This window comes from Pan troglodytes, chromosome 7 (assembly GCF_028858775.2).
Source record: "Pan troglodytes isolate AG18354 chromosome 7, NHGRI_mPanTro3-v2.0_pri, whole genome shotgun sequence".
In the NCBI taxonomy this organism is placed as follows: domain Eukaryota; kingdom Metazoa; phylum Chordata; class Mammalia; order Primates; family Hominidae; genus Pan; species Pan troglodytes.
In genome coordinates, this window is record NC_072405.2 from 26,055,357 (window position 1) to 26,072,156 (window position 16,800).

General features: G+C 39.1%; 1 protein-coding gene across 12 annotated transcripts in view; it reads right to left on the reverse strand.

The window, feature by feature from the left end:
• The window catches only part of MTUS1 (microtubule associated scaffold protein 1), a 158,356-nt gene that overhangs the window by 109,032 nt on the left and 32,524 nt on the right, over window positions 1–16,800 (reverse strand). For 10 of the 12 annotated variants that reach the window (XM_054657224.2, XM_054657222.2, XM_024345008.3 and 7 more), the window contains exon 2: window positions 950–3,194. In XM_054657224.2, coding sequence (XP_054513199.2) covers window positions 950–3,040 — 2,091 coding nt within the window. In that variant the 5' untranslated portion in view covers window positions 3,041–3,194. Of the gene's footprint in view, window positions 1–949; window positions 3,198–16,800 lie in introns of those variants that run through there. The other 2 variants (XM_054657225.2, XM_054657223.2) reach the window with 1 other exon arrangement.

Below are 16,800 nucleotides of genomic sequence, written 5' to 3' on the forward strand. Positions count from 1 at the left end.
GCTCCCTTCCTGGCCCAGAGGACAGGCACCCAAGGACAGCCTGTCTGGGGCTGAAAATACACCTAAGTCCCCACTGCCAAAAATAGGGCTGAGGACACATGCCCAACGACCAACAGTGGCCTGTCCAATGTTTTTAAAACCCAGAAAACCAATTTCTACACACTATTCTCAAAAACACATGCATGTTTAAAGGAAAATCACCTTTACACTGCATGTGAATTCTTTATTCTTTAAACAGCACTCTCTAGGTCCCCCCCAAATATTTTAGACAGGTGCTATGGAAAACATACTGGTTTTTCACTATACATAAGTAAAAGATATTTTATTTTATATACCAGGAATTAATATATTAAGGCTGCAAGAGGCTTCACACGTCCACTAGGTCCAATCCTTTCATCTTTGGGTCTCGAAAAATTACTTGCCAAAAATCATTATTAGCTGGTCAGAGGAAAAATCAAGAACACTCTTGCTCATACAAGAGGGCTCTATTTCCCAGAGCTGCCTCCTCCACAAGAGTCCAGGAGTTATTTTTATGTTGACATGTTTACCAGCACTCCCAAGCCCTTTCTTAAATGCTGTCAAATACATTTTAAAGTTGACAACCCAACTTTTTCAGAAAAATAAAATATAACCTGATTCTATCAGGCACTTAAACTACTAATTATACTAAAATATTAAAGTAACTTCATTTTTTCAGCACACTATTAAAAGGAACGGTGATACTTGATACAAAATACTGAAATTGAGCATTTTTTTTTCCATATGCAGTTTTGTTGTATTGAAACCTATTAACACCCCAGTACTGACAAGACAATGAATTAACAACTAAATGTAAATCTGCCCACCTGGTTCTGCAATATTACTGACTAATAGATAACTAAATGCTAACACATCTCAGTTTTCTCCACAGTTCTCTGAAGCATGCAAAATATATATATATATTACTTACCAAAAACAGAGAACCATATTCAAAAGTCTCATTCATAATCTCTTGTTTCAGCTCTTGTTTTTCCATAGATGTCCCATTTTCTTTTTCACCCTTCTTTTCAGGGCTAATCCTATCAATGTTGGGAACATAGGTCATTTCCAAACATTCTGCACTTTCCATTCTAACAGGGAGTATGCCTTTGATCTTCTGAAACAACGCAGAAACGGACCTGGTCTCGCATGCTGAGTTAGAAGAACTGACTTTGTCAACATCTTCCTGATTCGATTTCACGGCAGATGTTGTTCTTGGAACCCTGTGTGAAGCATTTTTAGAATGAGTTGTAACATGCACAGCCTGGCTAGTAATGAGTTTATTAAACTGCTGCTTATGCGTCTTGTTAATTAGAATTTCTGCTTTTTTGTCTGCATTCAAGTCAGATCTTGGTGTTCTGCTCAAGACTGTTTGTTGTCTTGAAATCACTGATGAGGGTGATGAGGCACTGGTCAGCTGAGGTCTGGGCGTGACCTTTGATAAAGCAGCATCTTTGGGCTGCAGCACTGGTCTAGACATAACTTTTGCTTTGACATTCTTGAAGTTTGGTCTTGGGTAACTTATAATTTCAGTTTTTCTAACTTTGCAGCCTATTGGGGTATTCGTTTTGATTGTTGATTTTCCTAAACTAGGTTTACACAGGTTCACAGGTGCCTCCTTCGAGTTTGGTATGTTTTTAAGCCCTCGATTACCCTTCTCCACTTTCTTACATTTCTCCGTTGCTTCAATCGGTGAAACAGAAAAGGTTACTTTTGTGGGTTCTAGGACTGGTGTTGACATGCATATCGTTTTGTCTGTGCTAATGACCATATCATTTGCATCCCAAGTCAGTCCAAATGACGAGCCCACCTTTTGTCCTGGCGGGCTACTTAGAATCAATTCTGAGGTATGATTTTGGGTTCCCAAATCCTTTCCTTTGGAGACCATTTGTGTGTCTTCAGTCTCAGTGACTTTATGCTCTGGGTTCAGCACTTGAGCTTCGCTTTTATCAAAACCTGGCACCATTAAAGGGCATTCATCATCCATAAGACAATAGGACACTGTCTCTCTCAGATTTTGGCCCACTTCCTTGTGCCTGTATGAGCTCTGTGAATGTGGTTCGCTATTGGATTCATCATGGGATAAACAAAAGAACTCTTGTAATGCAGAATCATTGGGGACTTCCATGCCATCAGAAACTGGTGTTAGTGCTTGTGTCTCTTTTTCTCCAACTAGTCTTTGTTGTGATCCATCTGTGTACTCACTGGTGACCTTTCCTGAAGAACATGCACACTGATTTCCAATATCTGAAACAAAAACCTCACTTTGCATCACCACATCAGAAAATGCTGTGTAAGTCGTGTCTTGGGCTTCTGATGGTGTGACTTGAGGGTTTTCAAAGCTTTCTCTATCATAAGTAGTTTCTCTTGCATGCGTCTTATCAGAATGGGAAGATGTCCAAGTGGAATAGGATAAAGAAGATGTACTTCCACTCCTCCTACCAGTTGGTGGCAGGCTTCCAGCAGTATGGAAGGACTGACTCTTTCCGATGGCATGATGTGATATAAAGGTGCAGTTAACTTTATCCACTGTCATGTCAAATGTTTGGTTTAGCTCCAAGGCATCAGAGTAGCCTGTACAGTTCAAATTGTCATTAGGCTTCCACACAAAAGGCAAAGATGGCTCAACACTCTGGCCCTCAACTGCTTCTAGGGAATGACAACTGTGTTGCAGATATTTGGGCTTCTCAGTACCTACAAGTGCAGGAGACTGACAAATGGAATCTTTATGCATATCTAACACCTGCTTACTAATGAAACCACTAGAAGACTTTTCATGACCAAATACTTCAACACCCTGAAGGCTTAAAGAAATATTTTCACCAGTAACCACAGCAGGGTCAGTTTCATAATCAACCACCATGTCATCTGGGATGGCAGAATTCCAATTCACACTGCTGGCTGAAGAGTTTTGTGTAGGTGGTGATTTCGGGTTGTATGCATGTGTATTTCCATCTTTATCACTGGTAAAGAAGGTTTGCAATTCATCTTCGATTTTATCATCTGAATTATCATCAGTCATCCTGAATAGTAACCTTAAACCTCTGCCATTTTATTTCTTCTTCAATTCCTTTTAAATGAGAGGGTGGGCAAAATGGTCTGTCTTCTAGGTTTTTCAGCACAGTTGAAAGGTTTTCAGTCTAAGATGCTCTGAAGATTAAATGCTTTGTTGTTCCCTGGAAGAAATAAAATGTTTAACTCAAGTAACTATAAGAAAAATTAACAGGCCACCCCTTGGTTTCAATCACTAAGTGATTAGTTTCAATCACTTTATGTTCACATTTAGACCCCACAACTATTGATGTGGGTAACTGAGATATAATTAGGCAATCTATCACCACTTTTCAAGACACTTTTTTAATTTGAGGGAATAGCAAATGGGGCAAAATGGAAGATGGGGTCATTGCTCGTTAACCCTGTCCCTGACTTTATAACTGATGTGCCTCTCCCCCACTCCCAGGGACTTGTCAAAGAGAGAAGGAGCTAAATCTGGCAATAGTTTTTTCTTCTTGTTGGCTGACAGAGTGACAATTCACCCAAATTTGCTTATGATAGTCCCAAAGTATGTCTGTTGTCCCAGGATGATTAGTAAATTCTCATTCTCATTCTCAGAAGGGCCCCCCTATTATTTCCATGCAGAGTGATTATCAGACAGGCCATGAAAGCCCAGCAAATCAGCTGAAGATCAATCAAGAACTCACGTTTCTCCTTTGTTTTTATTCCTATCTTAAACATATGCTATTTCCAAATTGAAGGGAAAAAAAAAATTCTTAAAGGCTCAAGTGGTACCCTGTTGGAAGTCCCTTGAAACGTGAGTTACCTTATGTTATGCACTAAACTGTTCCCCACCCCCTCTCCAATTCATATGTCAAGCCCAACCCCCCCCCCCTTATGTAACTATGTTGGAGACAGAGCCTTTAAGGAGGTGATTAAGGTTAAATGCAGTCATAAGGGTGGAGTGCTGATCCAACAGAGCTGGTGCCCTTAGAAGAAGGGAAAGTGACACCAGAATGCTCTCCCACTCTTGGTTCATCCCCTCTCTCTACCAAATTAGGGTACGCTGAGAAGAGTAGGAGAGCTCTCACCAAAAACCAAACCCTGAAAAGAACCTTAATCTTGAACTTTCCAGCCTCCAAAACTGTGAGAAAATAAGTTTTTGTTGTTTAAGCCATCCAGTGTATGATAATTTGTTACGGTGGCAGAAGAAGACTTAAGTACCACATGCCCCAGCAATTCTACTCCTAAGAATCTACTGAAGAAAATGAAAACATATGTCAACATGGGAACTTGCCCACAAATGTACATGATTCTTAATAGAAGCACTATTCATAATAGTCATAAAGTAGAAACCCACATGTCCATCAACTGAAGAGCAGAAAGCAAAATGTGCTCTTATGCATTTGACAAAATATTCCTCAGCAATAGAAAGGAATGCAATATTGACACATGGTACAACACGGATATAATATTACACTTGAAATATTATATCAAATGAAAGAAGCCAGTCATGAAAGTCTACATACTATATGACACTATTGACATGAAATGTCCAGAATAAGAAAACCTAAAGTGGCTGCTAATTGGGATGACGTTTCTTTTGCGAGTATGTTCTAAAACTATGAACTGATGATGGCTGCACAATGTTATATACTGAAAACTACTGAATTGTACAGTTAAAAATCAAACATTTAAAACACCCATGAAAGCATTTAAATCTAAAACTTTTTGCAAATAAATTATTATTGCTTTTTTGAGATGGAGTCTTGCTCTGCCACCCAGGCTGGAGTGCAGTGATGCAGTCTCGGCTCACTGCAACCTCCACCTCCCGTTTTCAGGCAATTTTCCTGCCTCAGCCTCCTGAGTAGCAGGGACTACAGGTGTACACCTTCATGCGTGGCTGATTTTTGTATTTTTAGTAGAGACAGGGTTTCACCACACTGGCCAGGCTGGTCTCGAACTCCTGACCTCAGGTAATCTGCCCACCTCGGCCTCCCAAAGCACTGGGATTACAGGCATGAGCCACCACACCCGGCCACTTTTGGGAAATAACTTAAATTTTATTATGCTTTTGGTCAAACTGCAGTGCCTAAGAAAGGTCCAAATGTTCAAGCTAGGACTGCAAACAGGTCATTGTGAATCCTAAAATGAGGGCTGCGTGATTTATATTCTGATGGAAAGTGTAAATTTGTTAACTCTTTTTACTACTGCAAACAGATACACACACACTTGAACTAATTTTCTAATTCTAGTATTCAATGTCAATCCGATGTCACAGTACTGTTGTAAAGAAAAAAAAATATCCATGAGGGAGGGAAAAAATGCCATTCCGTGTGTTAATTCAAATTGCTGAATGAAGAGTAGGTCTCAGTTTTCTATCTTGCAGCGTTTTCTCTGCATTCAAACTTCAGTGGCCTGAATAAAACCAGAATAGGAACTATGTTAAAACTGAAACGATCAGTTTTCTTTGCTAACAGTGCTCTGTGTCTTTCTGGCCAAACATCTGATACCAGCCTTTAATGGAATAAAGAAAGGCTGCAATGTTGATTTCAACAGCATGTGCACACATACACATCCAAAAAGCGATTTTGAATCCAAAAATGAAGGCTGCGTGATTTATATACTGATGGAAAGTGTAAATTTGTGAACCCTTTTTACCATATAACTCCTTAGTGAAATCACTGAATAGTTTAGTGGCAAGAGCCTTAATAAAAGCTTTTATGAAACATAAATTAACATTTTTAATCCTCCAGTATAAAATACATCCAAGCTAAATGTTTAAATCAAGAAATATATTTATTCATTTTTAGGCTTACATGCATGGGATATAATTTCCAAAAGCACTAAATATGCTACAGCTTTCTGCTTCCCTAACAGCTAATACTCAGTTAACAGACTGTGGCATAAGCAAATATATGCAAAGTGCACTGCAAACACACACTGAGCATAGATCGTGGGAACTATCTTTGTAAATAATTGTTAGTTTCAATTAATGGCATTTTTATTACCCAAGTTTCCTCTTCTGAAGTACATAAAAGACGATTTTTGAACCTCATATAAATTGAATAAAGGGGTCATATGTCAAAGTTATTATTTATTTATTTATTTTGAGACGGAGTCTGGCACTGTCGCCCGGGCTGGAGTGCAGTGGCGCTATCTCGGCTCACTGCAACGTCCGCCTCCCGGGTTCAAGAGATTCCCCTGCCTCAGCCTCTCGAGTAGCTGGGATTACAGGCGCCCGCCACCATGCCGGGCTCATTTTTTGTATTTTTCATAGAGACGGGGTTTCACTGTGTTAGCCAGCATGGTCTTGATCTCCCGACCTCGTGATCCGCCCGCCTTGGCCTCCCAAAGTGCTGGGATTACAGGCATGAGCCACCATGCCCGGCCCCAAAGTTATTTTTTAAATAAGTATGTAAGAGGATAAATAATTTTATCACTAGTCCTATGTTTGTTTTTACCAGTTGTCTTTTTTTATTTTTCTTTTTTTTGAGACAAGGTCTCACTTTGTCACCCAAGCTGCAGTGCAGTGATGTGATTACAGCTTACTGCAGCCTCAACCTCCTAGGCTCAAGCGATCTTCCCACCTCAGCCTCCCGAGTAGCTGTGACTACAGGTATGTGCCAGCATGTCCAGCTAATTTTTTAAAAAAACTTTTTGTAGAAAAGGGGTCCAGCTTTTCTCATTTATAAATAATACTAACTGAAATCTTCACAATCTTTGACATCTGATCATTTGCCAAATTGCTATATTTAAAAAGGGGGCAGGATTCTTTATAATGTGCATGTTACTATATATGTATATTTTATATATATATATAAAAGTTCTTTCTTTTTATATATTTATATATAAAAATACACAATATAAAATATATACATTATATACTGAGTTTTGCTTTTAAGACTCATATACTGTGGTCAGCATTGTCTCCGAAGCATTTTCCCATGTTATTATACTATAAAAACATTTTTAAGCGTTGTGAAACGCCACTAAAGTTAAGGTTAAATGTTTTAGATTTACAAGCTAGTGGTTTACAAGAGTAACAGAAAAATAAAGAAGCCATCAACCATTTAACTTTCACTTGACTTTTTAGTACACTTGGGTTTATGATTTTTTTTTTAATTCACAAAAAGAGGTTGGGTGTGGTGGCTCATGCCTGTAATCTCAGCACTTTGGGAGGCTGAGGCAGGAGTATCATTTGAGCTCAGGAGTTCAAGACTAGCCTGGGCAACATAGCAGGACCCTACCTCTACGATTTCTATTTTTTTTTTTTTTTTTTTTTTTTTTTTTTTAGCAGGGTGGTGCATGCCTGTAGTCCCAGCTGCTCAGAAGGCTAGGGAGAAAGGATCACCTGGGCCCAGTAGTTCACAGCTGCAGTGAGCTATGATCGTACCACCACACTTCAGCCTGGGTGACAGAGACCCTATCACTATCAAAAGAAAACAAAACAAAATAAAACAAATTTCAAATTGGTGGGCAAAGAGCCTAAAAAAACCCACAAACATGTGTTTATAAATACTTAAGGACTGTTTTTATATAAAATAAATTTACTGACATCTCTTCTACTTTGCAGACAAGAGTAAAAAATTAGTGGTACAGAGATTTGGATATCAAAAAGGTTCTGCAGTTAAGCTGATCAGTTCCAGCAACATGGAAGATCAACCTCACCATTCATGAAAAGAAAACAATGGCTTTAAGTCACCACCACCACCACCATGAAGACAAAGCCAAGGACAGAAAAGGGGTGACCAGCCTTCGCTCAGGAGTTTGTCAAAAGAGTTAAAAGTTGGCCATTTTGTTTTACTGCCTGTTTTATTTCTCCCCGACTTTAAGAATGGGTCCTAAGCTTGCACCACTTGCTCGATACATATATTCTTTGCCTTCATCTCACCTGACTCATAAGCAAAGTCTTCATATTGCTGTAGTTGCTATTTGTAAAGCCTTCAAAGTTGCCATCTTAGAAATATTTTGACTAAACAAGATGCAGAAAGTTAAAAAATAAAAAGAGAGAGAGTGTGCTGGAGGGGAAAAAAAAAAAAAAAAAACTTGAAACAAACCATCCTCACCCAAAGGGATAATTTCTCAAGTTCTCTTTTGGTAGCACTACCTACCAGAAAAAAGGTATAACACCAAAACAAAGGTATAACACCAGAACAAAGGTATAACACTTGTATAACACTCCAGAACAAAGCAGAATGATCAAGTTTCCTTTCTAAGAGAATCATTTGGGAAAACAAGGAGATCTTTTTCAGAGAACATTTTGGACCAGAGAGAACAAATTCCCCACTTATTAAGAGCTGGGAATGTAACAGAGCAGCTCCTCTTAAACGGTTACCAAGATATGTATTTCCCTAAGGATTTATAAGGATTAAAAATTAGTAAATATGTGCTGAAAGAAATGGTCAAAGAACTACTAGTACAAGCTTTGAGGTATAATTCCAATGCCTTTGGAAAAAAAACTTTCTAAATCTTAGCTTAAGAAAAGTGATTGTTTATTCCCCAAAGATAAAAAATTCCATTATTTCTTCATGTGAAGAGACACACCTAAAGAACTGAATCATTATATTAATTACAATTATTATCATATAATAGAATTCATTATCATTACCATATTAATGCTAGAAGAAATTTTAAAGATCCAATTCAAACTTCATTTTACAAATGAGAAACCTCTGAGAAATAAACTGCATGACATGGCCAAATCAGTTGTCAATAGCAGATTACACAATAGCTGTGTGCCTTATTTCACCAACTGAACTAGAAACTCACTAGAGGCTTATATAAGAGTAGATGTCTTCTATATCGCCCTATTACCCACAGTGTCTAGCTTAATAATTTGGACCTAATATAGTTAACCTTGTAACACCATATTATAACTATAAAATCAAGAATGTTTCCAAAAGTAAAACATAAGAACTGGCTTCATTACTTTATAACCACACAGAAGCTAATTTTACTCCTCATTTATGTTAATATATGGCACGCCAGTCCTTTAAGATGTGAATACAAATACAGTTATAATTTATAGCTTCCAAATCATAAAGCCATTATCAGTCTTCTTAAAAGTTTTTAAGAACTCACAAATCACAACAGTAGTTTAGCTCTGTAAGCTTTAAAACCCAAAATATTACCTGATCTTCAACCTCCCTTGAAGCAAAAAAGATGACATTGGCACAACATCTAAGCTATCATTTTATCTTACTAAAAACGAAGCAGTTGAGGCCTGGTGCAGTGGCTCAGGCCTATAATACCAACACTTTGGGAAGCCGAGGTGGGCGGATCACTCGAGGGCAGGAGTTTGAGACCAGCCTGGCCAACATGGTGAAACCCCATCTCTACTAAAAATACAAAAATTAGCCAAATGTGGTGGCAAGTGCCTGTAATCCCAGCTACTCAGGAGGCTGAGGCAGGAGAATCACTGGATCTCAGGAGGCAGAGGTTGCAGTAAGCCAAGATCACGCCACTGCACTCCAGCCCAGGTGACAGAGTGAGACTTTGTCTCAAAACAAAACAAAATAAAAACAAAAATTAAGCAGCTGAACAAAATGTCATCAGCAGCATGTATTATAAAAAATACATTCATAAGTCTCTACCTCCTGTTAAAACCATTCAAGGTAGCTAACAGTTCTACTCTAAGCCTCAACTTCCTACTATTTTTCATAATTCAAGCTTACATTCTTAAATTTGCTCTTGCAGGCTACCTTTCATCAAACTTAATAGCCACCTCAAGCACTAAGTTTAACGAAGCATGTCTACCACCTAGGAACCGAGTAGAGGAGTACTTGGTGGTCAATTTCCTAAAAGCATAACGATTTCCTATGAAGTTGCTTAAATCAACAGCAGGAAACTAGAGTTGATTTAATGCATTTCAAAATGGTGGAAGGCTATGAAGTAATACAAGTTATACCTTAAATAATTTAGAAAACAAGTATAAATTTGAAATTACATCCTTTTATTCTGAAACAGTATTTCTCTGACTTTAATGTGCCCACAAATCAACTGGGCCTTTGGTTGGTCAACTGACTGATTCAGAAGGCAAGGATGGGGCCTGAGATTCTGCATTTCTATCCTTCTCCCTGGTGATACCAATCCTTTTGGTCCATGGGCCACCTTGGATTAGCAAAGATGCGGCAAAGAACTTTGAGAAACACCTGTCCAGTTGACCAGATCAATAATAACAGTGGCTGTCAGGGCTGGCTGCTTTCACATCCAATGGTACCTTTTTTTTTTTTTTTTTTTTTTTTTTGAGACGAAGTCTTGCTCTGTTGCCCAGGATGGAGTGCAATGGCACAATCTTGGCTCACTGAAACCTCCACCTCCTGGGTTCAAGCAATTCTCTGCCTCAGCCTCCTGAGTAGCTGGGATTACAGGTGCCCACCACCACGCCCAGCTAATTTTTTGTGTTTTTAGTAGAGGCAAGGTTTCACCATCTTGGCCAGGCTGGTCTTGAACTCCTGACCTTGTGATCCACACACCTTGGCCTTCCAAAAGTGGTGGGATTACAGGCGTGAGCCACCATGCCCGGCCGGTACCATTTCTTAAAGTAGATACAGACTTTCCCTACATTTGGACTCTTAATTTATGCTTTTGAATACTCCTCTCAAGACAGCTCATATTTTGCATCTAGAAAATAACTAGAAATGCAGAGAATGTTGCTTCCATACCACTTCAGCTTATTCCTTCCACGTGGAGAGAGTTTAATTTGTATAACACTCCTGGCTTTTGACTCACTCCATCCAGGAGAAGTGAAGTGACTTAGTGGATTTTTGTAAATTTAGTGAGAACTAGCTGCACAAACTCAGAATGGCCCAACCTCTTTTTTTCTCTTGGGAATGAGCTGCCCACCAGATCTAGGACGAGGATGCAGTGAGGGAGATGCTGGAGGCACTAAGACAATAGGATTAAAAGTACCCTACCCAGCCTGGAGCCCGAGGCAAAGGGAAATACTAGTAACTGCGGCTGGCTGGTTATCTAATTCATCTCCTCTTCTTTCTAGCACAAAGATAATATGTTTCTATGTGTTTTGCAGGTAATGCTGTGTGTTCCAGCCAGCAGAATGTGAGTGGACATCATATGTACCACCTCTGGGCCTGGACCATAGAACCCACACATAATCCTTCATGTTCTTATATGACCACACAGATGAACAAAGCAAGCCAAGTGTGGAAACGTGTTAAAGATGACGGAACCACAAGATGGAACAAGCCTGGATCCCTGAATCCCTCCTTGGAGGATTAGTGCCCACAAATCATAAATAGCCACCCAGATCTCAGCGAGCAAGAAATAAATTATTATATTTGAACCTGAATGTTTTAAAGGGTGTTTTTTTGGAGGGGGGGAAGAAGAGTGATGATAGATACATTCTTAAATACTATAACTACTTTGAAAGAAGAGAACAATAGTTAAGAACTATGTCATTTTAGTCATCCTTTGTTTTGTCAAAACAAAGATGTTACAGGCCTGCACTTGCTTAATATGAAAAAACCATATGATCTACAAATCCTTGGGATACAGAATCAGAGTAGCTGGTGACATCTGACGTATCCTCTTACTCACTGATATTGTTCAGAAATCCAAGCTAATAGGTTCTAAAATAGCCGGGAAAAATGGTAATTTCTATGCACTTGAATTTTTATGAAAGAAAACTGCAAAAAAAAAACCCCAATAATTTCTATGTACCTGCAGTTTTATGAAAGAAAACCCGTTAAACAATAGTTTATAATAATGCATCCCCTACACACTGAACAATTTCCCTGTTCCTGTTTCATCTTTAAATCTTCCCCAGGTCTGCTTCTTTTAAGATGTCTTCACACGTTAATCTAGTCCAAGGGCTGGCAAGCCATTTCTGAAAAAGGCCAATATAAAATATCTTAGGCTTTATGGGATGTGCGGTCTGTGCTGCATTTATTCAAGTCTGCTGTTGTAGAATCAAAGATGCCACAGACGATATGGAAATTAACAAGCGCAGCTGCATCCCAGTAAAATGATTTACAAAAAACGGCAGTGGGCCAGATTTGGCCATGGACTGTAGCTTGCTGACCCCTGAACTAGTCTATGCCCTAATCCAGTAGTACCCAACCTTTGTGGCACAAGGGACTGGGAGACAATTTTTCTGCAGACCGGGAGGAGGGGGGATGATTCAAGCATATTACGTTTACTGTACACTTTATTTCTATTATTACACTGTAATATATAATCAAATAATTGTATAAGTCATCATAACGTAGAATCAGTGGGAGCCCTCAGTTTGATTCCCTGTAAGTAGACAGTCCCATCTGGGAGTGATGGGAGACACTGACAGATCATTAGGCATTAGATTCTCATAAGTAGCTCGCAACCTAGATACCTCGCGTGCACAGTTCACAATAGGGTTCGCACTCCCAGGAGAATCTGATGCTGCCGCTAATGTGACAGGAGGTGGAGCTCAGGCACTAATGCAAGCGATGGGGAGTGGCTGTGAACAAAGATGAAGCTTTGCCCTCTGGCCTGCAGCCTACCTCCTGCTGTGCAGCCCTGTTCCTAACAGGCCACGGCCCAGGAATTGGGGAATCCTGCCATGATGAATCAAAACTAGCTGTCATTGGCCGGGCATGGTGGCTTACGCCTGTAATCCCAACACTTTGGGAGGCTGAGGCAGGCAGATCACCTGAGGTCAGGAGTTCAAGACCAGCCTTGCAAAACCCCTTCTCTAAAAAATATACAAAAATTAGCCAGGCGTGGTGGTGTGCACTTGTAATCCCAGCTACTAGGGAGGCTGAGGCAGAAGAATCACTTGAACCCAGAGGCACAAGTTGCAGTGAGCTGAGATTATGCCACTGCACTCCAGCCTAGGCAACAGAGCAAGACTCTGTCTCAAAAAAAGAAAAAAAAAAGACTAGCTGTCATCTATACTTCACCATCATTAAAATACAGACACACACACACAGACACACACACACACACACACACAATTCTTTTGGTTTTATTTTTATTTCTTGGCTCTTTCAGAGACAGGTCAACTCAATTCAAGGACAGTATACTCTCAATTTTCTCGTAAAGTCCATTACTACATCTCTTCATAAAAATAACCACTCACAAAATCAGGTACCATAGGGCTTCTAAATTACCTAACAACAAACAGAAATAGCACCAAAAATTGGTTCTTACTCTTCACAAATCCTCTCCACTAATTATCATTTAAGATATCATTTACTATATGAAATTATATACTTTATATACTATAAATTATACACTACAAATCAAGAGACCTTTATGCTGGCATTAGTTTACCTTTGTTTAAAAAAAAAAAAAAAGCTTAATTGTGACTTTAGAGGCATTTTAAGAGTGGTTGACACTGGGTGCCGATTTAGTGAATTTTTGTCACCAAGTTCAAGCTTGCTACAGCTGTCAAAGATCATAAAACCGAAAGCATACGGTATTAGCAAAAACAAGTCTTATCAGTATCCATGCAATTTTAAAAAGAACAGAAACTTGGCAACTAATGGGTAATTAAATGTCTGCAGACCATCACATATGAGTACACCCAGTACACAAGTAATCATCATCCTTAATGAGAATGAGAAAATGTTTAATTCCCACTCATCCCAAAGGCCACATACAAGTCTCCTTCCTGAATGAGATCTCCTCCTGCTACTCAACACGGCTATCTTTTTTCAAGTTTAATATGCAAACCTCTCTCAGCACTTGACTGGAATAACTGTTGCACCATTTGGGAGTTATTTTCCTTTGAGACATTTGCAGATCGTATCTGAAGGTGACTAAGAGCCCAGAGTTAAGTATTTGTGAGGCAATCTACGCAAACTCTGAACTTACCTAGTTGGCTTATATGCAATTTGTAGAACGCATGGCAGGAGCCTGTGTAAGAAAGTATTGTCCGGGTTTTCTGGGGGTTTGTTGTTGTTGTGTGGTCTGAGAATGTACAGCCAACCCCTCTTTTATAACAGAGAATTGATTTTGATACATATTTTAAGATATGATAGTGCAGAGTTAATGGACGTTAAAATTTTATTTTCTTGTTTTGGTAGGTAGATTTAATTGAGAATCATATAATCAGTATATCTGAGAATTGTATGACCAGTATATTTTAAAATATGATCTTTATTTTAATCATATTTTAAAGTATGATAGTGTAGAGTTAATGGATGTTAAAATTTTATTTTCTTCTTTTAGTAGGTAGACTGAATTGACAATCATATGATCAGTATATTTGAGAATTATATGACCAGTATATAATAAGACTGGCACAACCATTTGCCATCTTTTCCTGTTATCATCACATAGTGTGGGTGGGGAGAATGAATGGAAATCACTCCAGAATAATGACAAATGGTTTTTAAAACTCTATGCTGAATACATTCCAGCTGATAATGACCGACTTTTCTTTTTTCACTTTGGTGATATCATCCTCAGGGTAAAAAAAGAAAAAAAAAAAAAGGCATTTATAAAAAACAGTTTCATAAATCTTTTAGTTATAAACAGGAAAGTCTTATATTATGTGTCATTTCATTTCTAGACTGCTGATGACGATGATAAGGAATTTGGGGCCAATTTTGATATATGAATGTATTGTTTTTCCATGTGGTGATTAAAGCTTCCATTAGCAGTTAAAAAAAAAAGAGTGAAAGGAGGTAAAAGGGGCTGGGTACAGTGGCTCATAGCTGTAATCCCAAAACATTAGGAGTCCAAGGCAGGAGGATTGCTTGAGGCCTGGAGTTTGAGACTAGCCTGGGCAACACAGCAAAAACCCATCTCTTAAAAAAAAAAAAAAAAAATCAGCCAGGCATGGGGGTGCACACCTATGGTCCCAGCTACTCTGAAGGCTGAGGGCAGGAGGACTGCCTGAGCCCAGGATTTCGAGGTTACAGTGAGCCATGATCACGCTACTGCACTCCAGCCTGGGTGACAGAGCAAGACCCTGTCTCTTAAAAAAAAAAAAAAAAAAAAAAAAGGTGTGAAAGAGACTGAAGTGCAGTAAGATGCTCCAAGTTTGGGGGTTGGGGAACATGAAGATAAAGAGCCAACGGTTTGGTCAGCTCAAGAGTTTGGCTTCTACTCTGAGAGCAATGGGAGTCTGCCGAAGGAGTTATGATGGAGACTGATGCTTCGAATTGGCTAAAGGTGGAAGATGTCCTAGTGAGGAGAGACTGGACGCAGGAAACTGCTAGGGCAGCACGAGGCAAAGGAGAGGACAAGCCAGACATGCTTAAAAGGCCACTGCTGTGTCCTCTGCCCTGAGCAGCAGAGAGGCTGGCACACAATATGTGCCCAATACAGGTCTGTTGAATTAAACATTATTTTAAAAGACTACTTCACTTACATTAATATTTAAAGAAGGAAGCCACAGCAGATAGTATCAGAGAGCTGTATAAATAATGTATCACATTCTAGAGAGATACACGAAGGATTTACGCTTTCAGTATAAACTAGGAGAGTTTTATAATGTTCTCTCTTCTCTTTCTTCAAATAAACTAATATGTGAGCTCAATATTAATTCTGGATGTTCCAGGGTCTTGAAGGTCTTTTACTCAATCCAAAGTAAATAAAAGAGAGGTTCAAAGCACGAATAAGAGATCTGGGTTAAAATGAATAATTTATTAAGCACAGAGACAGATACTAGTTTAATTATCCAAGGAAAAGTAATTTGCTTCTTTCTGAAACACACACATTTAAGACTTTTTGAAAGAAAATCATATACAACAAAGAAAGCTATGAGAGAAACTCTGTTTATGCCATGGTAAAAAAAAAATTTAAATGACCTCAACAAAAATATATCACCCCCTTTCCCTACCCACCCTCAAAGCCACATGAGGTTTGTATTTAAAATATCTTTAAGAGCCTTTTTGCAGCAATTAGAACATTTTTATACAAAGTCAAAAATTATCAAGTGACTTATAAGAAGATAGAAGTCCCCTACCTCCAAAACAAAAAACAAAAACAAAAAACCATTACAGGACCACCAGCAGAGAAGAGAGAGTCCTGGTGGGCAGACAGCATTCCAGAGTCCTCTAAAACTGATATCAACACACCAGAAAAGTCAAGGAATCTCCCAAAAAATCATGTTTACACCAATAAATAAAGATTAAACAATTAATGGTATTTTGTTTACACTTCTGGAGTTTTCGGGGGATTTTTGTTTTTGTTTTTTTAATATGGTTACAATTTAAATGGGCATTGGAGTGGAAAACTGACTTACTCAGTCAATAGCACAGTATAGTCAGTTTGTCTTAGATAATTCACACTATGCAATTAAAAAGCCTCTGCATGGGGGTGGAGGAGCAAGCCCCTAGCTGGTGATGGCAAAGACAGCACCCCGAAGGAGAAGCTCCCAGCAAAGCCTGCGGGAAGTATAAAGATTCCAGACAAAATCAATTCACTGACCTGCTGAGGTTCAAGAATTCTGATTCCTCAAGTTCATTCCAAAAAATGCTTTTATTCCTTTTTTTTTTTTTTTGGCTCAACAACTTCCTAAAACCTCCAAACCAGCATGTGGAAGACCCTACACATTCACAAACTCTTAAAACTGCATTTCTGAAGGCTTAGTCAGTAATTTTTTTTTTTTTTTTGAGACAGAGTCTCGCTCTGTCGCCCAGGCTGGAGTGCAGTGGCACGATCTCGGCTCGCTGCAAGCTCCGCCTCCCGGGTTCATGCCATTCTCCTGCCTCAGCCTCCCCAGCAGCTGGGACTACAGGTGCCCGCCACCACGCCCAGATAATTTTTTGTATTTTTAGTAGAGACGGGGTTTCACCGCGTTAGCCAGGATGGTCTCGATCTCCTGACCTCGTGATC